The sequence below is a fragment of the Phaethon aethereus genome (assembly GCF_964289735.1).
Source record: "Phaethon aethereus genome assembly, chromosome: 4".
Lineage (NCBI taxonomy): Eukaryota > Metazoa > Chordata > Aves > Phaethontiformes > Phaethontidae > Phaethon > Phaethon aethereus.
In genome coordinates this window covers 64,992,904-65,016,632 of record NC_138578.1, presented here as the reverse complement: position 1 = coordinate 65,016,632, position 23,729 = coordinate 64,992,904, and the positions used below count along the sequence as shown (strand labels likewise).

At 40.1% G+C, this 23,729-nt stretch overlaps 1 protein-coding gene across 1 annotated transcript in view; it reads right to left on the bottom strand.

Moving 5' to 3' along the window:
• Positions 1-9,841, bottom strand: part of DHX15 (DEAH-box helicase 15) — a gene marked incomplete at both ends in the record, with an annotated part of 46,213 nt that extends 36,372 nt beyond the window's left edge. Inside the window, 2 exons of the mRNA XM_081998713.1 lie at positions 4,339-4,687; positions 9,774-9,841. Coding sequence (XP_081854839.1) covers positions 4,339-4,687; positions 9,774-9,841 — 417 coding nt within the window. The remainder of the gene's footprint in view (positions 1-4,338; positions 4,688-9,773) is intronic.
• Between the last annotated feature and the right edge of the window lie 13,888 nt (positions 9,842-23,729).

Sequence of the window (23,729 nt, the reverse complement as noted above, 5' to 3'; positions counted from 1 at the left end):
TTTAGTAGGCTCACGTTTAAGCACTGTTAGATGAGTACCTTATGTAGATATTGAGCAGCAGCCAACATGCTCCAAAGCAACCAAAATTAAAACTAACATTCAGAATTTTGAGATCTGTAGCACAGTTCGTTGTTTTAAGTTTTACAGTACACAAATTACACTTTGTGGCTTTAAAGAGTAATGCTTATTAAACCATTATGCAAAAAGAAATGTTTTAGTGATATAAAAACAGTCTTATAAAAATTGTCTTAGCCAGGAATCACAACAAAGAAGATAACCAAATTAACATAACTGATTATCTGTTCAATTACTGATCTTTTGAAATTTTATCAACCAGAGATTAAACCCTCTACGTTAACACACATTTTATTTGTCAGTCAGGAGTCTTTTGCTCCTGTTCAGAATTTGGGAACAGTAAGAATCACCTAAACTACGAAACTTTATTCAGAACAATTCCTAAAGTGAGTAAAGTTTGATGAAGATGGAACATTCTTAATATGCTCTCAGTGTGACATTTTATGAGGAGGTATCTCCAGGCAGAACTAGTTCCAAGTCTACACATCAAATAAAATCCATTCCTTTTTAGTAATTGCTTTTCAGGTATTCTTACAAGCTCACATTTACAAAGAAAAAAAAAGTTTATACATTGCACCAATGTGGAAAAACAGGAAAAGCAGTATAGTAAACCAGGAAAATTTTTATGCTCGGATACTTTATTTCCACGGCAAAATGTACTTAAGTGAAGACTAAAACATACACACAGCAGACAAGAGTAGACTGTAAAGAAAAAAAAATTTTTTTTTTTTGGAGAGCATACTTCCATTATAAATACAAAAAAAGGAAAGCAAAGACTATTAAAATATGACAGGAGACTACTAGACTGCTGAGAAGAAATGAACTCAAATTTCTGGAAACACTATTCAAAACTAAAAATAATAGCAGTTCTTGAGCACTGATAGTATGTACTTGAAACCCTATCCTGTAACACATACACACTCCCCCAGTGTGCAATGCAGAGGAAGGAATTTGCTTCCCAAGTCACTAATAAAAACTCATCTCTAAGCACATTAGGTGAAGCTTCTTGACTTTGAAAGGAGCAAGTCCTGAAATAAACTTCAAAACCACAGGTCTGCTGGGCCAGTAGTATGAAATAAAAATAAAAGTGGTTTTCCAGTAAACAGCAAAACTTAGAGCACTGGTGTCAAATGAAAGGAAAGGGCTACATAGGCTTCAATGTGTTAAGCTGATTTAGATGACCACCAGAACACTTGTCATGTCCAGCTTTAGGACATGCAAACTCTAGGGAAAGGACTGTGCTATACTACATTTTCTACTTCAGTCATGATTGGAAACATACTCACCACTTTTTATCATCTGATTCTTATAAAAGCTAACAGAGCTAACTCAACTCCACTGACGCAAAAAACCCTACAAATCACCAAAACCCCTGACTTTGCTTTAAAAAGCCATTTTATCAATATCAAAAGCATAAGGAACAGCTTTAGTTAGTGCCCCTTACCCTCAAGGACTATGCTCGACTAGGAGATATTTTCAAATATAAACTCCATAAACATGAGCAGGTAGGGACTACATATGCAGTGGCCTCTAAGATCAAAGTTAAACACATTGAGGACTTTTAAAGACTATTCCAAAGTCAAAGTCATGTTTTTAAAGGATGCAGGGCAAGAGAAGGAAGAACACTGTCCTCTGGCTTGTCTGAGCCACTTCAATTTATTGAAAACTTTCTCTGTTAAAAAGTTATATGGTAGAATTCTCAGAATTATTTTAAGTTTAAATGGTGTCAGACTTTTACACGTATCAATCCTCTTGTGGACTGCAAGGACAGCAGGAGATTAAACTATACTGAGAATCACCTTGCTTCGAAACTTCACCTGCCAAGAAAACTTGCTGACAAAGCAGCATCCCTTATGTTATGTCAACAAACATCCTACCCTTTACAGTTAGGACTCCCAAGCGAAAGCAGATGCTAGTCTACTATTCCATATATGGAAGAAATTTAAATTATTATACCAGCACCACATACAATCCCTCATTTAAAAGGGAGCACACATTGCAATTATAGGAAGTACTTAACCTCTTTCTAAAAGAAATTCAGCACACCTGTTCCACCACTGAGCATACTCTCAGAGCATTTAAGGGAAACAGTTAACTTCAAAGGTTAAGTTTAAATGACAAATCAAGCCATTACAAATACTGAAGATTTGAAAATTAATGGTCTTGACTTCTTCCAGCGTTTGGGGGCTTTTTTAAGCCTAATGTGGAACAAGACTTTCAGAAAAGTTTTATCTCCTGTTGTTTCCACTGTCAGAGCCAAGCATTCCCAAAGCTGGGTGCTCTACAAGACTGAAGGGAAAACATGCCCCTGATAATTAGGGAAGGGACTTGACAGGCAGCAGCTCACTCTCAAAAATACTATCTACTACTATATAGTCTTCTACTATTGCCAAGAAAGGGAAGATAATAATTTTGGAAGAACAATTCATTATATATTTCAAATAATGCCAATTTTATACCAATAAAGCAAGCATAAAAATTTCTTGTACGCTTTCAGTTTGAGCATTAGAGGGTTTCTTAACCACAGATTATTATTTATCTTGCTGTGATCGGTGAATGTAAGGAGAAGAAAAACAACCACCCCTCAACTGGTTTTAAGACAGCACTTGATCAAAAAAGGATGGGACACTATCACATGCAGAACAAGGTTTTCATTAAGTGGCAACACGATCATTTTCAGTGATACATTCCTACAGAGACAGTCTCAATTGTTTCAAAATGTATCTGCAATCTCACAAAGAGAGAGAATTCAGATGAAACAGTGAAGCTTCCAAGACAGCTTACGTGCTTTTGGTAGCTTATACCAGATTTTTAGGAAAGAGGCCTTAGGTTTCGTAAGTCCTTTCAGGAAATAGGGGTAAAGTAGTAAGACAACTCAGGAAAACCTTTATGCCTGGGGAATGACAAAACAGTAAGATGTATTTGAAGTCATAGATACTAAGAACACACACACTTTACATCTTCAAATTCTCAGATTATTCTACAAGAAGTCTTGTTTTCATACAGATAAGTACCAATGTTTTTTACATGAACATTCAGAATACTATGTCTTACAAGTAACTACATAATCAAACTTTTCTGAAGAATTCTATAAAATGCTGGTCTCAGCTCATACATGTTAAGAAAGCCATACAGATAATGCAAATAAGGCACCTTCCAAACAAGACTGGTTCCTAAAATTTGCAGCAAGAAGGGCATATAACTTCAAGTATTTCAGGCACAGCTATAAAAGGTATCCAATGTATGGCTATGTCCTTCACATCTTCTAGGCATCCAAATTTGATTTTATAACTAAAAATTTATAACAGTAAGACTTACTGTAAATTAACTATAATCCATTTTATAAAACCTGAAATATCCTTCAGTTTTTATATTCTGCCTAGATAAAAGGAATTTATCAGGTTACAGAACAAAGAACTTCCTTACATCACTTTTCCACACAGATTTTAAACAGCAAACCAAAGGACATATTAATGTTTTGAGCAAGTTTGTCCTGCTATAAATACACAGTGACATTCCTTATATCTTAGATCTTCCCTGTTTACCGGACTCCAAAATTCTTCTTAAGGGTTAAGGAAGCTCTGCAGATCTACTATCACTATTCAGTGCTGAGGAAGATTGTTAAAGCCATGAATCTACCAAAAAAAAAAAAGGTGATTTTAACTGCAGCAGTTGGAAAGCTGTATGACCTCTGAGAAGTTTCAGTACCAAGGAAATACAAGTCTCTTCCTCTCAAGTTTGAATATCACCAAAACACGTGATCCAATCAGATCATGTCAGAATTCTGACATTTCAATTCCCTTTAAGTTTGTATTTGTAACAGTTAAGTTTTATGAAACACTAACAAGTCCCTATTTCTGTAACCTTTTTCCTGCCTCCCAGCTGCTATCTACACAAACAGCTAAATAAACTACAGATGTAAATTTGGAGCCATCACCTCAGTTTGTGGATTAATACACTTCTGCCTTGCCATTAAAGTCTCTTTATCTTCATTCACCAAAAAGGTAACTACCAACAATAAAGCCTAATAGAAGTAGTGGCCAGAGAACAGGACTGGATTGTGAAAGGGGAAGATGCTGAAAGATTCTTCTCACTTCCATATTCATTAAGCAAATAAAACATTGATCAAGTTAGTTTTGCTCACAATTTGTGAGGTGTTCTTACACAATGAATTTCAAGAAACCAAAGGAAGTTTCACCCCACACACACCTAGCAACAGCCAACCTTTAAAAAAACTGCAGTATCATATAGATAAGAACTCACCTGTGTTGTTTTACCAGACCCAGTCTCTCCAACCAGCACAAATGACTGATGCCTAATCAAAATATCCGTAAATCTTTCTTTATATTCCCAGACAGGAAGTTGTAGCCTTTTTTTCAGGATGTCATAATATCGTGGTGTATGTGGTAGATTTGTGAAAGGGTTAATACTGTGTGGAATCATTGCTGGTTTTATAGTTGGTAACCCAGCAGCCGCATAATACGTAGAGTTAGATGTAGGTCGCAAATCTTTTTCCTTGTCCCTTTCTCTGTCACGATCTCTATCCCTGTCACGATCCCTGTCGCGATCTTTAGAACGGTCATCACGGTCCCTGTCGCGGTCACGATCTTTCCTAAAACACATGAAGAGACACAGCAGAAAACGAGATACTTGAATATTTAAATGCAGAAGAGCAATTTGAATACAAAACAATTTTAAAGGCATCTAGTCCGAAGTGGATATAAACCAAATCTTTTAAAAAGCCTTGCAAACAGCAACCTGGAAGGAAGTCCCATCAAAAAGGCAAAGTAACAAGCTAAGTCAACACCAGCTTTATAGTAAATGCCCATACAAACATTTTTAGGAACAGTCGGAAAGCAAAACCTCCCCCTCTTCTTTGCCAGCACTCAGGCATGCCTGAAAGAAAGACTAGATAACCCTTCTAGAGAAAACTGTTGGCCAACACTCCTCTCCACAGCTTTTTTTTTTTTTTAACATGCAGCTGGCATTCAAACATAACTGGGGAAGTAATAACCAAATTCCTACCTACAGGGAAGATGAAGTAATCAAGACTGTTAGTACCAATTCTATAAATTTTAATTCAAAATGTGCTGCACATTGGAAACAGCCACCACTCTTGCTCTGGTATAAATGAATGTATTCTATGCAGGCTGTATGTTTTCCCTCTCAATACTTCAACATATTATGACTTCAGAGCTTGTTGCAGTAATTTTTTTTTTTTTAGGATGACTTCTTTTAACAAACACCCACTGAAAAGAAAGAAAGATTACAAAGCATACTGTTTACTGTCACTTACCTAACTCACTTTTATATAGATTTCCCTAAAGCTTTGGATGCTGTGTTGTCTGAAAATTAAGGCCCTTTTAGATCATTTGCTTGAATCTGAGATACCATAGGTCCAACATTACTTCTAATACTGTCAAGTATTGTACAAGCTAGAAATCTCTTTCCTGTAAAATGGCAGGCAAATACTGCAGAACCCAATAGGTTCATATTCTCTGGTATGGAAGAGTTGCCCCTGTTACAGACTGAAGGAACTAGACTCCATTATGCTACACTTAATGGTGGAAGAGTCTAATAGCATTTATCAGACAGGAATGAAGCTTTGGACTTGTAGTTAATGAGCTATTCACAATCAGATTTTTAAATATCTGCAGGTATCAGGATAAACAAGTGCATAGTCAGACAGTAACATCATTAATAAGAAAAGGAAATAAAGTTATAAAAGCAATTTAAGAATGGTAAAGCCAGGGTAAAATGCGACAACATGGCAAGAGCACACACTTCACTGAAGGGAAGAACAAGATGCACTACTAGTGAGTGTTTCTTTGGCTTGTTTTTTGGTTGGGTTTTTTTTTTATGTGGGTGTGCATGCTTCTGAAGGATTTATATTCTTCACTGGTATCTAGTCAAAGTGTAAAAAAAAAAAACCCCACACCAACAAAACAAACTATTCCATAACCATTTACTTAAACAGTATGTCAGAAGCTTCTACATGGCAGATCATCAAGTGTATCTTCAGGCATGCTTCAGCCTCACATAAACCAGCACTACTGCTAAGATAAACAGACTCACACTGTTGCCAACCCTTCCTGTGTATTGGTATAAGGATTTCAACAGCCTTGTGAAGCACAAGCCCTCCCTAGACCCCCTCCACCGATGTTTATTCTAACTCAGATCAGTTCTCTCATCTAGACTCCCAAATCTAAGTTTCTCCCTTGCAGCACAAATGAGAGGGCAGCACTGTCTTCTGTGTTGGTTGCAACTTGTGTGGGCTTAAAACCTAGATAAAAATACAACCTCAAGAACAAGACAGTGGATTAAATGGACTACAAATACGATCCAGAATGGAAAGTCTTGTTAATCCCCCATTTCTCAGTAGCTTCATTGAACTCTCATGGCTGTTTAGTTGTACAAATAAGAAAACAAACCTGTCATGTTCTACCTACATTTCAGAAGTAAAAAACTACTTACAGGTTAATCAAGAGTTAAGTCTCTTTCTTGTTTTAAAAAACAAAGAGAGAAGCAGGGGCAACCAGATCTCAGCATAGAAGCCACACAACATATAAGATGCCCTCAAAACGTACTCCCTAACACTTAGCATTTTATAGCAGCACTCCCTCCCCGCCCCTTCCTCCCCCAATGTTTCTCAGTCTCCTGTTATTACTGAAACTTTGCAGACGCATCCAGAATTCTTTGGTCAACAAGAGAAGAGAGGAATGACAGTTATGCTGCCATATGAATTTACTAAACTTCACAAAAATGCAGCTTGGCAGTTCTTAATTTATAAACTATCACATTTAAGTTACTTTTCATTATTGCACAGAGAAGACTGATCTCAAACCCAGAAAGGAACAATGAAAGAATGATAATTTAATCACATGTGTCTTGTGCCTGAATCCCATAACCACCTCCACAATTAGAACGGGGTTGGGTTTTTTTACTTTGTTTTTCAAGTGAAGAAGTCTGCTATCTGCTTTCACCTCCTTATGTCCACACACATATAATATATACACATGTGGATAAAAAAGACATGCTGTAGCAGTCAGAGGATGAAAAGCATATAAAAATGAAAATGGAAACAAAGGGCATAAGGTAAAACCACTGATCATCACAGCAGAAGTCTAACACACCTAATAAAACATCAGTGTTTTTTCTGCATTACTAGACATAGCAATAGTTGATGCAAAAAAGCCAAGGCAGCTAAAGGAGGATTTCTGTTTCATACATAAAAAACCAAAATACAATTAGTCTGAATAATACATCCCACTAACACAGTAACTGTGATGCTACACAACAACAACTGAAGTTAAGTATGTTTGGAAGAAAATTTTAACAGCTTTTAAATAGTATGCTTGCAATTCACACAAACACCATGACCAAAACAAATACAATTCCCATTCTTCCAAAAAGTTTTTTTACTTCATAGATGATACTTCAAGACTGGAAGAAAACCGATATCATGCCAATGCTTAAGGTTACACCAACCACTACAAGCCTGTTGGCCTGGCAACGTTGCCATGAAGAGCCACACATACCAACAGAGGCCTCAATTAAAAAGGAACTAAAAAAACACAGGGTAACTTGATACAACTTTCATATTTAGTCAGGTCGTCCAGTTTGAATGCAAGTTAAACCACTATTCAGCATGGGAAACAGTAACCATCCAAGGAGCTAATTCAGCTTAATCCAGCTCCAAAACCAACTAAATTGCATAAAGGCACTCTCAGCATAGGGGAAGACATGTACATACACGCTATTAACAAGAATCTCTCTGTGCATCTTCCTTCCAGCCTTCCATATGCTGTAAAACCAAACTACCGTAAAATAAATCAAGACAATGTAACATTAGTATGGCTTGGGCTACATGAATTAAGATTTCAAGTAATATTGGAAATCACACCCAATAATTATGCTTAGTGTTCTCAGTCCTATGCCATTTAATGCTTTTGCGGGGAGGAAGGGGGGGCAGGGGAAACAACAAAGAAGGGGCACGAGACCAGTACTTGTATTGTTTTTAGGTGCCATTAACATCAAAGACTGCTGGTTTAAAAGTTCTACCACTGGTAGGAACTCATTTCAGTACACACAAAATGGTAAAACTAAGGGTTCAGCATGACAGTAGATAATCAGTAGAAACAATGCCAAATAAAACCATACCAAAACTATAAAACACACCAAAATACAAACAAGGAAATACTGACCTGTGTTTATCTTTACAACCAACCATAACAGTGTACCACATTTAAATAACACCCACTGTTGGCATAACCATTTGAAAATTTTACAAAAATCTCTATATACAAAAAAGCTGTATATGTACAACTTCTCTGTGTTCGCAGAAGAGCTACTTGAACTTCTGGCAAATCATGCAAAAATGTATTAAAGGAAATGAACAGCTCAATACTTTTGTTTAAAAAATAAAACTATGGTGATCCTACATACAGCAAATAGACTTTCAATAATAAACATTCACCTTTGTTTAGCAGAGAAAAATGCATCAAACTTTAGGGGCTAAAAACTGAAGCTATACAAGCTGACACCTTTAAAAAAATTTAAGTTTTTCAAAGACTGTTTATCAGTGAACACCAACTGCTACGGTAGACCTTTAGTTATTGTGAGCATTGAGAACGAGATTAAGTATTTTTCTTAGATAAATACTCTAGTCCAAAACAATGTTATTGGACTTCAGAAATTGACTAATTCATGGAAGTCTCTTGTGCTCCATCAAGAAGGACAAACTAGATAAACATTGTATTTGTGTTCCTTCAGACTTCAGAAATTTAAACAGCCGCCCACCTTCCCCCCCACTCTCCTCATTAGAGGGTAAGAAATTATGCAGAGAAGGCTCTGAAACAACTGTGTATAAAAAGACAGCATCAGTGTATTGTCTCTGTTCCTGCAATTTCATTGCCCTTAATAAAAATCTGCTAAAGCTTGTGTAGTACCGTCCTAAAACTTTAGACCTTTGCAAAACTATGGAAAAAATATAATCCCTCCTCTGACCCATACCACAAAACCCACTTCGCCATCGATTCTTACTTTAACTCAGGCATATCCCTGCCGGCTACAGAGCGAAAGACGTTAACAAAGGAATAACATTCCTACCAGGCTAGGCACTAATTATACAGGCGGAACAAACCTCATGCTGACCTCTAGGACCACATTTGCCAGACCCCTCAAGCGAGAGAGGGGAAGAAGGAAACAAACAGAAAAGGAAAGGTAAAGAGAAAAAGATATAAAGAACGAGAAGAGCTGCAGACAAAGCCGGGCGCGGGCGAGCGGGCCGAGCAGCGCGCCGCCCCCGGCTCCGCCGCGACGGGAGCCCAGCCCAGCTCGCCCAAGCGGCTGGGCCGGCGGCTGCCTCCCCTTCCCCCGCCCCACGAGGCTCTCCCCGCCCGCTCCCTGCCACCGCGCTGCCGCCATCCGCCACCTCCGCCCCCACCGAGGGGCCCGGCCCTGACAGAAAGGCCGATCGTTGGCCTAGGCCTAACGCTCCAGGGAGCCAGCCAGCCTCCTGGGCCTGCCCAGCCGAGCCGGCGCCGCTGGGGCCCGGCCGCGCGGCTCGGGCTGCTGAACCCTCTCCCTGTTGTGCGGGTAGGCTCAGCCCCGCCAGAGGCGGCCAGAGCCAAGGATGGGCACCGGATTGCACGGGAGCCGCTGTGATCCCCCACCCCCGCAGGCCGCGCTCCCCTTACCCGTCGGTGCTGCGTTTCTTGCTGGAGCTGTAATCGTCCCCCAGATCTAGGCGGTGACGCTTGGACATGGCGGCGGGCGAGCGGGGTGGCGAGCAGCCGCTCGATGCGGCCGTCGGTCGGTGGGTGAGCGGTGGGCCGGCCGGGGCTGAGTGCGGCGGGGCGCGCTCTCCGCTCCTCGAGCAGCAGCAGCGGCGGCGGCGGCAGCGCCGCGAGGCCAGGCACAGCGACTAAAATGGCGGCCGGAAGGAAGCGCCGGGCCTGCGCGAGACGCTGGGCGCGCGCGGCGAGGTGCGGCGGGGAGGGGAAAGAGGGCGGAGCGGTCGCGCGCGCCCAAGGGTGGCGCGGGGCCCGCCATGGGGGGCGGTGGGACGGCTGCGAGGGGCGGCGGGACGGGGCCGCTCGGCCCTTCCGCGGCGAGTCGGAGCAGCCCTGTCAGGGCCTGGCAGCCTGGCCGTTACCGCTGATGCACTACAGGAAAAGCCGCCGTTCACAGCCCTTTCTGTTCGCCCGGGCACGCGTGCGGCGGAACGGGAGTTTCCACACAGGGAGTTTGAACCAGCATAACCGTCTTGGCAAGCCCCTATTTTAGGCAGTCACAGTACGTTAGTCTTGCGTGCGAAAAAAGGCACGTCTTTCACAAGTCATCTGTAGCAGGAGAAAGAGTAGAAAACCAGGGACATCAAAGCTACGCGCAGCCTTTAACTGCTCCAATGTCGGCAGTAGGTACTCATGGCAGTGGATTTCATGAGGAAAAAATTTAACTGCCTTTCAAAGACCCAGAAACACAGTTACTGGTTTTTGCCGCTTTCTCTTGCAGCTTGTCTGCTGTGTCTGTGTAAGATGACCAGTACAAGGGAATCGTAAGGCAAACTCCAGCAGACCCGTTTGGTTCTACTAAGTCAAAGCCGTCTCAGCGCACGGCTACAATGGCCTTTAAGTAACACAGTTCCTGAAGTGCAACAAGATGCCTGAGCTCAATTGCCATGTCCATGCTCCAGTTAGGTTTTGCTTGTACAATTAATAGCTGTAATTAGTTATTTTTCACACTGCCAGCCGGCATAACTGTCAACTTCCTTCCGCCATTTCTGCTCCTTCCCAGCAGCAAGTCTCAGCAGCTGCCTCACCTTCCAATGCAGTCACTTGATACGTTAGCACAGGTCATAAAAGCCAGTCTCTAAGAGCTTCTGGAAAGGCAAGAGCACTGTTCTTGATACTTCTGACAGCTATTTGGAGAACATCAACCATTGGATGTTCTGTTCTCTATTCCTCCCCTCTCCTCTCCCAGTCCTCATGCTCCTTCAGCACCACTGTAGTGATTTAAATTCATACCATAGACAAGTAGTTTTAAGAAGTTAAAAGAAGTGCCATCATATTGGTATCTCTTTTCATCTAGGTACATTTCTTGAAAAACATGCACTTTGGAAGGCTTGCTCCCCATCACTCTTCATAGCCCTTCTGCCGGAGATTACCACAACCTTTGCTCAGCTACTTACATGAGCACTTGCTCTCTAAGTATTTTGATCAAAGGAATTGGGTTAGTTCAAATGTTTTAAGTAATAAATTTTTGTTAACTCTATCTGACTTGAGAGCAAGGGAGTGTTCACATAAACAGTGCAGCTAACAAATACAAAAGTGGTCAGGGAAGAGCATCAAGCAGCAGTGACATGTTCCACAAGTACAGCCAGATCAGCAAGTATGTGTGTGTCCATAGCTTTGTGTTCCAAAGATTTTTCTGGGATTACATCAGTGTAACTACTAAAATATTTCATGTAGACAAGTCCTTAGAGTATGTTCTTTAATTGAAGAACATCCCTGCCTCTAATTTTAGACAATATAACAAAATGGAACCTGCAGCTCAACTGGAGTTCTAGACACTAGTGTAATAAAAATAACATTTTTCTGCTTAGAGTTATCAACTGAAATAAAAATTCCTGGAAAACTGGATTTTGAGCTTTTCCTGTGAAGCCAGAAGTAGTTTTTCAAGTTATATTAAAAAAAAACCAGTGGAATATCTATGTCGGGTAGATATATAGAGGTTGCTAGAGGCTAAGTGTTACAGGGTGCCTCTCTCTGTCCCAAATACGAAGCCTATTTTTTGTGTTGCTGTAGTAGTACACAGAGCTGTGCTCTCAGAATGCAGCTAAGAGAAGACTTCCCACACATCTCCCCAAGTGGCTTTCGAATGATGGCTGTCTTGAACAAAAGCAAATTGCTATTGAAACAGAGTGTTTGAATAGCACACATTCAGCAGCTCAGAGAAGGGAGAAAAAAAATACTGGCTAGGTCCCCCTGGAAAGCGAGAAAAGAGGAGAAGAAGATAAAATCATTACATGCATTGGTTGGGATGAGCAGCTGCTGCTGTGCAGTTCTCAGAAAGCAGCAACTATCCAAGGAGGGGATCCTGGAGAGCTCTGCAGCTATACGTTCCAGATCTTGACTGCTCCTCCCTATGCACAGCAGCATAAAGCCAACTTGCGGTCTTGCTCCAGGTTACCACATGGCCAACACCAGGGAATTTTCTCCTTTAGGAGGTAGGGAAAAAAGAGCAGGTATCTCAGGAGGTATGAGATCTTAGGCTACACCTTGGCAGCAAATACAAAAAAGAAGGAGAGATGGTGTGTTAGCTGGGGTGAGCAGCTGCTTGAGTGCTATTCCCCAGACTGATATCCCATGTACTTGTTCACTCTATTAACAATACTTTGCAAACTCCTGAATATCCAATCCTCCACCCAACCATGCTTCAAGCTATACAACTGCATAACAAACGATCTGATCCCATCCCAGAGAGTTTATAATGTGAGGCCTTCATCCTGCAAGCACACACATGCCTTATTTTACTAATGCAAATAATCCCTTTAACTTCAAAGGGATTACTAAGAGTAGCAAAACTAGGCATGTAGGTAAGTTTTCGCAGGATCACAGCCTAAATATAAGATGAGACGAGAAAAAAAGATTGGTAAGCACAAATTGACATAATGACAAAGTGATAAGCATTACGTCAGAAGCCTAAAGGATGAAAGGAATGTGTAAAATAGGGCATATTTAAGCATATTTTCTGCCTTTTCAAAGGCATTTGTTAAATAAGAGGTTTTTATATCCTCCCCCAAGTCTTTTATATCCATCTATAAAAATGAAAATCTTAGACTACTGAAACAGGAGACATTCATATGAGTTGCCATTTGACTATCTATTCTTCTACTCTCCATTTCTTACCCTAGTTTTAAAAAGTATACTCATTGGTATCAAAATCCTCTTAGCCAATTTCCAGTGAATATTCCTTTGCTTTTGGTATGGGCATAATAATTATTACGCTATTTGGGTTAAAAGGAGCATTAACATTTAAAACTGAAACAATGGCTTAGGAGAATAACATCTCTAAAATATTAAGATTTTTTTGTCTGTTTGTGCTTGGCATTCTCCCCAAAAAATAAACATGGGTCTCAGACAAGCCATAATTCAAAAACCTACCCTGGACCAGGTGATGTTTCTGACAGAGCAGTCTAGTGTCACAGTTTAGGATATTATTGCCTTTAGCTAATTGCTTCACCCCTTTGCTGGAGATTACCAAGTCTATAAAGGGCAGGAAAAAGATATATCCAGTTTAGCATCTTAGTTGAAACACACCTTCACTGGCTTAAGCTAAAACAGAGGATGGTGAAGTAAAACCACATACTCTGCTGCAATGGAAGCCATAATCATGAGCAGAGTTGTAAGACAGACAGCTAGGAGAGGTTAAATCTGCTAAAGCTTGTGTTAGAGCCCTGAAATATGTATTTCCTTTATGGCTGGCTGGCTTGTGGTGTTCTAAGCTTGTTCTAAGCTACAGTCTATATCCTCCCAATGCTATGGCCACATTTGCACTGCCAATATTTTTTTTTTATAGTTGGCTTTTTAAAAATAAGCCTAACCCCTGTGTTTTATAAATCTACAAAACATTACATTATTTCCTGCAAACTATTTTTAAAATATTAAAACTAGAAGTATCTCTGATAACTATCATTGCAACCACTGTTTTAAAATAATATATATATAGAAATGGGTAATACCCTTCAAAAATTATGCAGGAGCCTTAAATACAAGTCCTCATCACAGACAAGCTCTCATTCTGTCCTCCCCCACCAAGCCCACATAAATAAATGGATCTTATCCTCATGTTCTGTCATATCATCAGAGGAAGAATGCTTGAGCCAACAAGCATGAATGATTGAACCCACAATCAGAGTATGTTTAAAAAGTCAGACTTCCACATTTTTCAAATTTAAAAATATGAAGATGAATACATGCACTGATCTCAATTTCTGCTGTGAAGAAAGGAGGCGGTTTGTAATTACAGAAACTAAACTTTGCAACACTTCAAATATATATATAAAACAACACTTTGAATCACTCTGGGAAGTATGCCATAGGAAGCCAGCATGGCAACAGCAGTATTGCTCTGACAGCAAACTTGATCAGCCATATAGGCGCTGTCTGAATTTTGTAAATGGTTATTAGACGTTATCCCATATAGAACACACCATTGTAATTGAGTCTGCAGGTCAGAAAGGTCTGAATGGTTGTGCTGAAGTTTAATAAAGACAAAAAAAAAAGAGAGAGAGAAGGAGAGATTGCAGTAGTTGTATCTGCTAGAACATTAACCAGAGTGACAAATCACTTTTTAAAACAAACCTTATTCTCCAGAAGGAAATACATTGTTGTAGACAACCAGCTGCTCTTCTAAGCCTCTCAGTCACCTACTATATGGCCTTATGGTCACCTTCAGTATCCTCTGAGAAACCTTGCAAGAGCAGATATTCATTATGTGCTTTGAATATCGGTTGAAGAAACAGGGTACAAAATATCATCCCTAAGTAAATTAGGTTATATGTATAATTTACAGTTATTACACACTGAATTTACACATTGGTCTGGTAACTTCCACATCTTGGTGGTTAAAGTGGCATTGTTTTAATCCCTTCCATGTTCGGAAACATCTGAAACTACAGGCTAATATGTAGTATGTGAAGGCAGTTTATCTTTTAAGCTCCTTACAATCTGATTGCTTTCTAGGACAAGTCTGAAACCTTGGGAGAAGCTCCCTACACATCACATGTTTTTAGGAAGTAGTAACTATTTCATGGGGAACTGTTTAAAGTCAGAGAACACCGCAATTTCAAGCTTGTTGTTTGATCTTGCGCTGGAATATTGGAAGAAGGACAAATACAAGTTTTTCAGTTGGCAGTTCTTTTGCGAAGGTCTGATTCTTTCTTGCATTTTCTTTACAAATTTTTCACATCAGCAGAAGGAAAAAATGTACTACATTGATATGTATTTTTCATTCGTTTTGTATCGAGTACAATCATCTCTTATTCACTGTTGCACTAGCTCCTTTTTTTTTAAGTTACAAAAACTGGTATAAAAGTCCTAAAGGAGCTGGAAGAAGGTTGGGGGGGGGGGGTGGTGGTGTGTGTATGTATGTATGTGTATGTATGTACGTGTATGTGTAGGATTAATGCACTATTAGATTGCATTGCCTACCCTGTAATGATATGCTTCTCTCTAATGAGCAAGACCGTTCCCAAAGGGAAAGGAGAGGGTGCTTCTAGAGCTGCTCCTTCTTGTAAAAACCAAAGAACTGATACAATACTCTGGTGGGTGACCTTCTTTGTAGAGATAGAGCAACTCATCCCTCAACTGAAAACAAGGAGAACACTACACTTGCAGCATTTTTAAAAATTGTAACAGTCATATCTAGGTTAATATAAAGAACTGTCTCATGTGCCCTGAGGCTCATTTTTGTATTTAGAGTAGTGGTGACCTTGTCTTCTGCACAATTCTGTCTTTACGAAGGCGAGCCATATGTGTGGCCTCTTTCTTGTCTTATGCCTGGGCCTGCCCTAGGCACATAAGATAGTTGATTTATGTGTGTGCAGGTTGGATTTATTATGTAAGTAAGCGCTTGCTTTCTGCCCAGGTCTGGAAAGTAGTGGGGAAGAGGATGGTAAGGAGCATGCTGTTGCCATAGTCTTGCTCAGACTCTTTGGGCCTGGCCTGCAAAGCAGATAACTTGTTCTGAAGGCAGCAGCTTGCTTTCAGGCTTCATTTTCTTGGGGCCCCATCTTGCATCATGTCAGTGAACGTTTCCTTGTTGTAGGAGGTGCCTCCAAAAGGAGAATGGCTGGGACTCATCTTTGCTGGTTAGGTATTATGCAGCCTACATGGCCTAAATAAAGCAATGCTGGTTCAAACTTCTTTTTGTCTTCTGTGAGTGTGTAACACTACTATACTGTGCATAGTATTGTATAGCACTGTATATAGTATTTTCATGTACTATATTAATGTGTAATACTATTATAGCAGTACTGTACTATTATTGTAATACTACTATAATAAGAAGGGAGGCAGAATTAAGGTTATCACAGGTAAAGAGTTTTCTTCTGCAATTTTAACATTATTTGAAGTACCTTCTGTCTACACAACGGTACATAAAATATGTAACACACATCCCAGTCTTATGTTATATTTAACATGCAGCAAGTAGTTCCAAGGGAGTAAATGAGGTTTTTCAAGATTGTGCTGCAGCACTACCTAAGCAGTCCCTGATCTTCCCACTCCTGACTGCTCAGTCCCATCTCTGTAATACCCTCTCCCTTGCTATGGCATGGTTGTTTGGGTAGTCACGCAGTGCATCAGGCTGTGAAACTGATATGGCTAAAAAAAAAATAGCCTAGCAACAACGATGTAAAAGCAGCTTCTTAACCTGTTTGGTTTCCCAACAAGGACAACAGACAGAGTAGCATGGGGACACAGACAAGCAACTGGAGACAGGACACTGTGTCAGCTGCCAGATCGCCTGAAAAAGTCCATGACATAACAACCTGACACTGCTCATAGTGAATAAAGTTAAGCATTTGAATATAAGTTTGGAGGATCAGGACCAAAGAATTGTTATTTTCTTGTCAAAGCTATTTTTTGATATGTGTTTTTCCATACCAGATGACTGATCCTACATTAAAGTGACATCCTGATTGATTTGGATACATTTACATGAATAATATTAGCTGTTCTTAGAAAAACACATATTCAGCCTTTTCTGCAGAAATACTCATATATTTGACATTAGCTTTATTTTTCCATAGATTCCAGTGGAAATTAATAAATACCTTGGAGGAAATTTATAGTGGAGAATCCTGGAGAATTTTTTTTCCATTAAAAGAAGGCAGTGCTGCTTAGCACCTTGTGTGGGAGAGTAATGGGGTAAGGACTAAATCTTCAGTACAAATATTCTCCAAAAAGTATTCATATTCTATGAAGCATGTTGGTCTGTGGGAACAGTAAAATAGGAAAAAAACATTTCAAGTCCTCCAAGATGTAGCTGAAACACTGTGGACCTTGTAGAGGATATTAAATCAAATGAGACTCTTATGTGCTCATCTCATTAGCAGTGTATCTGTTTGGACACTTCAAAATAAATCTAAAATAACCAGGACAAGACTTGAGCAGCTCTGCTGCCTGTATATTGATAGACAATTCATATAATAGAAAGTTCTAATATCCCTCCTTATACATCCTTTAACTCTAAAGATCTCCCATAGGTGTAGTTTTTATAGGCTTTCTGATCTACTTTTGTCAAATAAGCCACATTAACAGAGCTGATTTTTGCACTGTTTTAAATTAACCTTTCTCATTTTGACAGAAATGAGTTAGGGAGCACTTACAATTGCTTTCTTGGAAGATTAGGGTAGCAGGGAAGTTTTAACAATCCAGCAGAGGACATTGCTAGGAAGCTGAGGGTAATAATGTCTTATAATCCCCAGGATGGATCTAGGCGAGGTTTACTGCTTTGTGCTTTAAGAATACCACTGAACAATAACCAGTACAGATTCTGCAGGTGGTCTGCGGTAGCTTTATTTGTAACCACAGCATCTCCCATCTCTATTCTGACTGAGAGTAAATGCCACCCCTGGCTAATGCCATGGTGATTAATACTATTGAATTAAAACATTCTCAGTAGTTAATGCTAAGAAATAGCGAAGAGACATGTTCATAATCTGCCTAGTCATATCTTAACAACAAATCACTTTTCTATACTAACTCCACAATAGTTAAGATTGAGATTGATGTCAGTGCTTTCAAAAATATCTGCTGACTTGATCTGAAAACTGCTGTTTCCTAGGGTCAGCATGAAAAATGCTAATTTATTTCAGGATGAAGTTTTTGAGATGTAGTTTGTCCTATGCACTCTTGCATTCACAAAATCATCCAGTTCTGCTCACGCCTATCACCTGGATGTTCCCTGGAGGAATACTACTTCTTTAGGTTTATCTCAGCCCCAACATTCTGTTCCCCTGGGAGGAAGGAAAAAGAGCAGGGTGTATAAAAGATGAGAGTACCGAGGGAAAAAACAGTAGTGGTAAAGGGACAGAAGAGCATAAGAGCTGACAGTTACAAGAGAAAGAGAAGCAGAAACAGAAGAAGGATGAAGAAAAATTCAGCCTTCTAAATAGAGCCTCTTCTCAGAGTTTCTAAAGGGATAAAGTTTCAAAGTGAAGATGGAGGAGTCGCAGGAAGTAAGACTGAAAGACAAATCACTTAAGGAAAAGGAACAGTACCACCTTCTTTTGGCTTAAAGCCCCCATCCAACATTTAACATGCAAGCTTGTGTCTCTTCACCAGCACATTGTCATGAAGTTGCAAACCTCAGACCTCTTTATTTGTTTCCCCTTTATCCTAATGTTATAAAATACACGCAGCTTATGGCTACACAGCCTTGCCTGTCCTCAGCAGGTGTCCTCTGGGCTGCATGCATGCACAGGCTTGTGTAGGCTGTGTATGTACTTCCACACACCCACAGTTACTTTAAATTAAAAATAATTTGCAAGTTACCAATGTGGAGAAACCAACTCTAAACCACAAAGGAGAGAGAAGCAGAGCTAATATTTCATTGGAGAAAAAAGAAGAATATAGAACAAATTAAGAGAGAAGGCTGTGGGTGAAACTTTGATCAGGGAAAGCACAAAGTGGCCATATGTTCTAGGTACAGTGCCACAGATCTCCCAGGAGACGGACCCAGATGCTATGTAGAATGCAACTGTGACTTTGTCATTGAGGCAGGTGAGAATAAGAAAGAAAGAAGAAACAGGAAGAGAAAAATTCCTAGTGTTAAATACCACATAAATCTAATTACTCTACACTGAGTCAAGATCAGAACTAAGCATTAGCCTAAATTCTGACCTTGCTGTTGTTCAGTGAATGCAGCTTTCCAAGCTTCATTGTATTTTCTTTTGAGACGCCTGTGATGCAATACATCCCAGTCTGCACTGGTGCTACTTTTCGTGCCTCTTCCTTCCTGCCCATTTCTCAATGTGGTGTGTACCATACACGGTTATCAGCACTGCACTGCTATTTCTTTAGTCAGCTTTCATTTCAATCCAGATACACCTGCTGCTATTGCCAGCAGCTCCATAAACCATGTCTGTGCTGGAATATTAACAAGTGCTTCTAATTCTTTAAAGGAGATAAGTAAGGGTTTATTTATCACTTATTACAGTGTTCCTGTACCTTCAACATCAAGACTCCCTCCCAGTGTGGTTTCTATATTTCTGAGTAGGTCTTCACTGACAGAAATGTGTTCATATTATTATGTGGCAAAAAAATTGCCGCATGATTAAATTTAGCTCTTGAAACTAGCATTACAACCCACCCTCCCCTCTCAATTCCCCAAACCTTCAGCTCTTTCCCATCAAAGAGTTTATTAGGGAAAACAGAGCAAAAGACTGTATTTTTTGCTCGATATTTATTTGAAATATGCTGAAGCGATGGTGCCTTGGCCTGCAAATTGACTTTGTTATCTATCTCCTCCTCTTTGTCTGGAGGAGGAGTAGAGACAATGTATTCATGCTACCAGATACACATCCTACAAGAATGATCTTCTCAAAACCTCTAAGCAGCCCCAGTACAGTCAAGAAGCAAAGCCGAGACTGTACTAAAAGTTGTGCATTCCACAACAGTTCTCTAAGAACCATAGGTCTTTATGGTTCAAAGTCCTAATGCAGGAAGACTACTAGAAGAACTCAGTAGCTGACAGTATTAAATGGTACCTGTCTTCTTAAGTCAGCTGTGAAGAGGATGATTCATTCAGATGCTGTTGGTGAACTGGCAAGGGCATACCTAGAGTCTGTGTTCAACTTTGAAGGAGATGTGGAGAAACTGGAGAGAGTCCACCTGAGGGCCACTAAGACGGTTGGGGCCATCAGGGAGAAGTCATTGGCCATCAGTGAGCAATGAGGGACCTGGGCTTGTTCAGTCTGGCAAAGAAGAGCTAAGCAGCAATCCATTAGCAGCCTACAGTGTTTGAAGGGGAGTCACAAAGATGACAGAGCAAAACTCTTCTCCATAGTAACAGGCAATGCAGCAAGGGGCAATGGGCACAAATTTGAGTTAGGGAGGTTTGGACTCTCTAGGAGGACAGTGCAGCACTGGAGCTGGGTCATTCTGTTGTTCCCCCAGGGAGACAGTGAAATCTCCATCCTCAGGGCTTTTCAGGACTCACATGGATAAAGCCATGGCTGACCTGATCTAGCACCGGCAAGAGTCCCAAGTCACACGGGAGGTTAGACCAGATGATCTCCAAAGGTCCCTTCTGACCAATATTTTTACAACTCTGTGAACTGAAAGTAAAACAAAAAGTCAGGAGTGCTTCAAGACCGGTTCAGTCATGGCAGGGTGAATTAAGCAACATCATAAAATTATTGCTCGGCTGATGTCTCTGACATTTGAGGTGAAGTAACATATTTGAATTGCATAATTCAGAATCTTCAATGACAGTTTCAGTAAGAGTCCTAGTAACATAAGGTACATGGATTTTAAATCACATTACCCTTTCAACTATAGAGATGTAAATTGCTGTAGATTACTAGTGGATAACTTACATCATAGATGTCCAGGCCAAGTTTCATTTAAATGTGAACTGCACTATTTCTCAGTTTTATCAAGCTGGCACTTTTTCTTGAAGCTAAATTTACTTTTAAATAAGAGCACCAAACAGACTGAAAAAATTATCTCCCTCTAAAAACAAAGCTTCCCAAAGAAATTCCCCAGAAGTGAATGGAAAGGAAAAAAGCAGCCAAAAGAAAAAAAAATAAAAGAAAACACTGATTAATGAGATTTGTTTGTTCTGGGGTGTGATCAAACAAGCCAGCACCACAGTCAATGATAAAAGAAGGCAAAATGCTGCACAGACTGTTATATTCATCTGCTTAAAATTCGCATGGTCTGAGTGCTAGAATAATTTGCTCCACACCATCTGGCAGACATAAGAAGTATGAATATGTAGTAGGGGGAGAGCATGAGGAAGTTTTCTGCATTTCTATAGCATGCAGAAATACTGTTTTGGAGTTTGCAACTTAAATCACATGTGACTGTTCAATACATTAAATGCAGAAGTAAGCTGTAAACAATACAACAAACGCTAATTTTAAAAACATGTAGGAACAGACTTACTACATTTGTATAATCCCACTCTTTGTACTTTATATTTGAACCAGAATATAATACAAGCCATGAAATGCAATGCAGCAAGTCGGTACAAGTATTACTCACTGGACAGTATGAATTGTACAATGTCATCCATGTCCAAACCAGAAAGGATGACTGCTGTGGCTCTCAGCTAAAACACTTAGCCTCGCTTACAAGCTCAGGTTTTGAAAACTTCTGCTTGCAACAGTGAAAACCTCCATTGTTGGTCAAGAAGCAGCAAATATTTCTAGAAGATTCAAGCTGCTGTGGGGTAGAGATATGTTAAATGAACTTACATATCTCAAAGAAATATAAAAGCTACTTTTCTAAATGTGTTTCTATGTTCTCTCTACAGAGAGCATAGTATTCTTATAACTTTTACTTTCATAGTTTGATGTGCCAGCTATGCAGGTTTTTTGTAGTTTTCATTTAAGAACGAAACTTGCTATCAGCCAAAATGGTGGCTGTTTGGCAAAGGTATACAAAAACTGCCCTGGACACAGTCAGGCACATCATAAGTGGTACATAAGTCTTGAATCAGCCATGACATCCAGGTGAACCTGAAGGACAGACCAAGACCCTGAAGTGTCTTGTTTAATTGTTTAATCCCATCATTTATGCCTTAGCTTTTTTTTTTTTTTTTAAACACGGTAGAAACAATGTTATTTCTATATTTGTAATTATAATGATTGTGTGACTGTATACAAGTTTATTCCCATAGAATAAAACACCACTTTTTGGAGGGAGCAGTTCCCGAAGTTTGTCCTTACCTTTTGTCACCAAAGAATTCTTGGAGAGCACAGAAGCTCATATTGCGTATGGATATGTACCTACTGCTCTCAGGTTAAGAACCTGTAGCTAATAGGACAGTAGTAAGCAGTAGCTGAGTAGCTGTTTTCTCTAATGTGAAATAGCTGTGGTGGTGAGACCCTGGCAGGCAGGCTCAGGAGGATTCACCTGGGACAGTTTTGGATGTTCCTGGTCTGCCAACTTCTCCATTCTGTCTCAGAGGCTGCTCACGTGCAGTGGGAGGCCTCCGCGTGCCTCTGCCACCCCTCCACCCCACGTGTGTTGTAACTGGAGATCTATCTGCTGTTTGGGCTATGGCATAGACACACATCCCATCCTATTCTCTTTGCTTGTGAAAGTGTAACCACAGAAGGGTAAGTAGCGTAACAGTCTCAAATGGCTGAAGCTAAATCTCCTGAATCCCATAACGGTTTGACCAATAAAATATATAAATTCAATCATTATAGTAATACAAGTTTATTGGCTGAGCTGTATATGTGGAAGCTGATGCTGTCACATTACAATGCCTGAGAAAGAGTTAACCCTCGTGCACATCTCAGTCCCAAGGGTGTTGCCGTACTACACATCTTAGATGACCAGAATGTTTCCACTTCTCCAGGCTGTTGCAAAGGGTATTTAATTACAGTAATATTGCTGTCCCAGTGCTATTACAGCATTGCAAGGCAGTCATAAAGGCTGAGAAAGCATTCTGCTTCTAAGCTTCTGTTGTTAAGTGGCTTATAATGTTTCCAATATGTGACCTTTAGAGCTGGAATTTATTGTGCTTGCATTCTACCCAAAACTAATTCAATTAGGAAGTTCAAAGAAAACCTGTTTACCAAGTTTTGAGTCATCTAGGTGGTAAAGAAGTATTTTTCAATTGCTAAAATAATTCTTCAGGTGCAGGAGAAAATTGTACAAAAATAGAAATTTTTTAATTTTTTTTTTTCACGTGCCACGTGTCACAACTGAAGAATAATTTCATTGAATGCAACCCCTTTTCAGATATCTCTGCCATTTTCAGTCAGTTTTCTCTCTCAGAACAGTCTCTGATGGCAATTTCCACATGTTGCCTGTTCTTGTCTCAGCTCAGTGTCCGCATCTTTACTCTTGCTAGAGCTATGACAGCAGCAAGTGGTGGCCAGATAGCATTCTTACAGTGAATAGTGTTCACTTCAGCTTAGGGTGTGGAAGAATGTCAGTGTCTTTGCAGGGTCTGCCTGTTTGTTCTTATTAGAAAGGCAGTGTATTTTTCTCCTGTGGAGAGAGATGAAATTCTAGTGCTTAGTAACCCCCTGTAAAAGTTAGATCAAGACAGTCACACACTAAACTAGTAATTCACGTAACTACGCTGTGACTTTCATCACTGATAATGATGGCTTTTTTATAATGTTTTACTGGCTCATGTTAGCACTGTACTGATACAGACTTAAGCATTTAGATGGTAGGAGCACTATTGCCTTCAATGAAGGGAAAGGAGGAGGGAAAATGGGACTGGGAAGAGCCTGAGTTCTGCAGTGTCACAAGGCATGGCCAGCCTGACACTTGGGGTGAAGGACCAAGCGGCAGACGGAGGACGTGGAGCAGTAGCTCCTAATGGTCTGAACACGACAGGGCAGTGCAAATGAGCCTAAACATCACCTCTCGTGATGGACAGAAAGCCAAGGATGA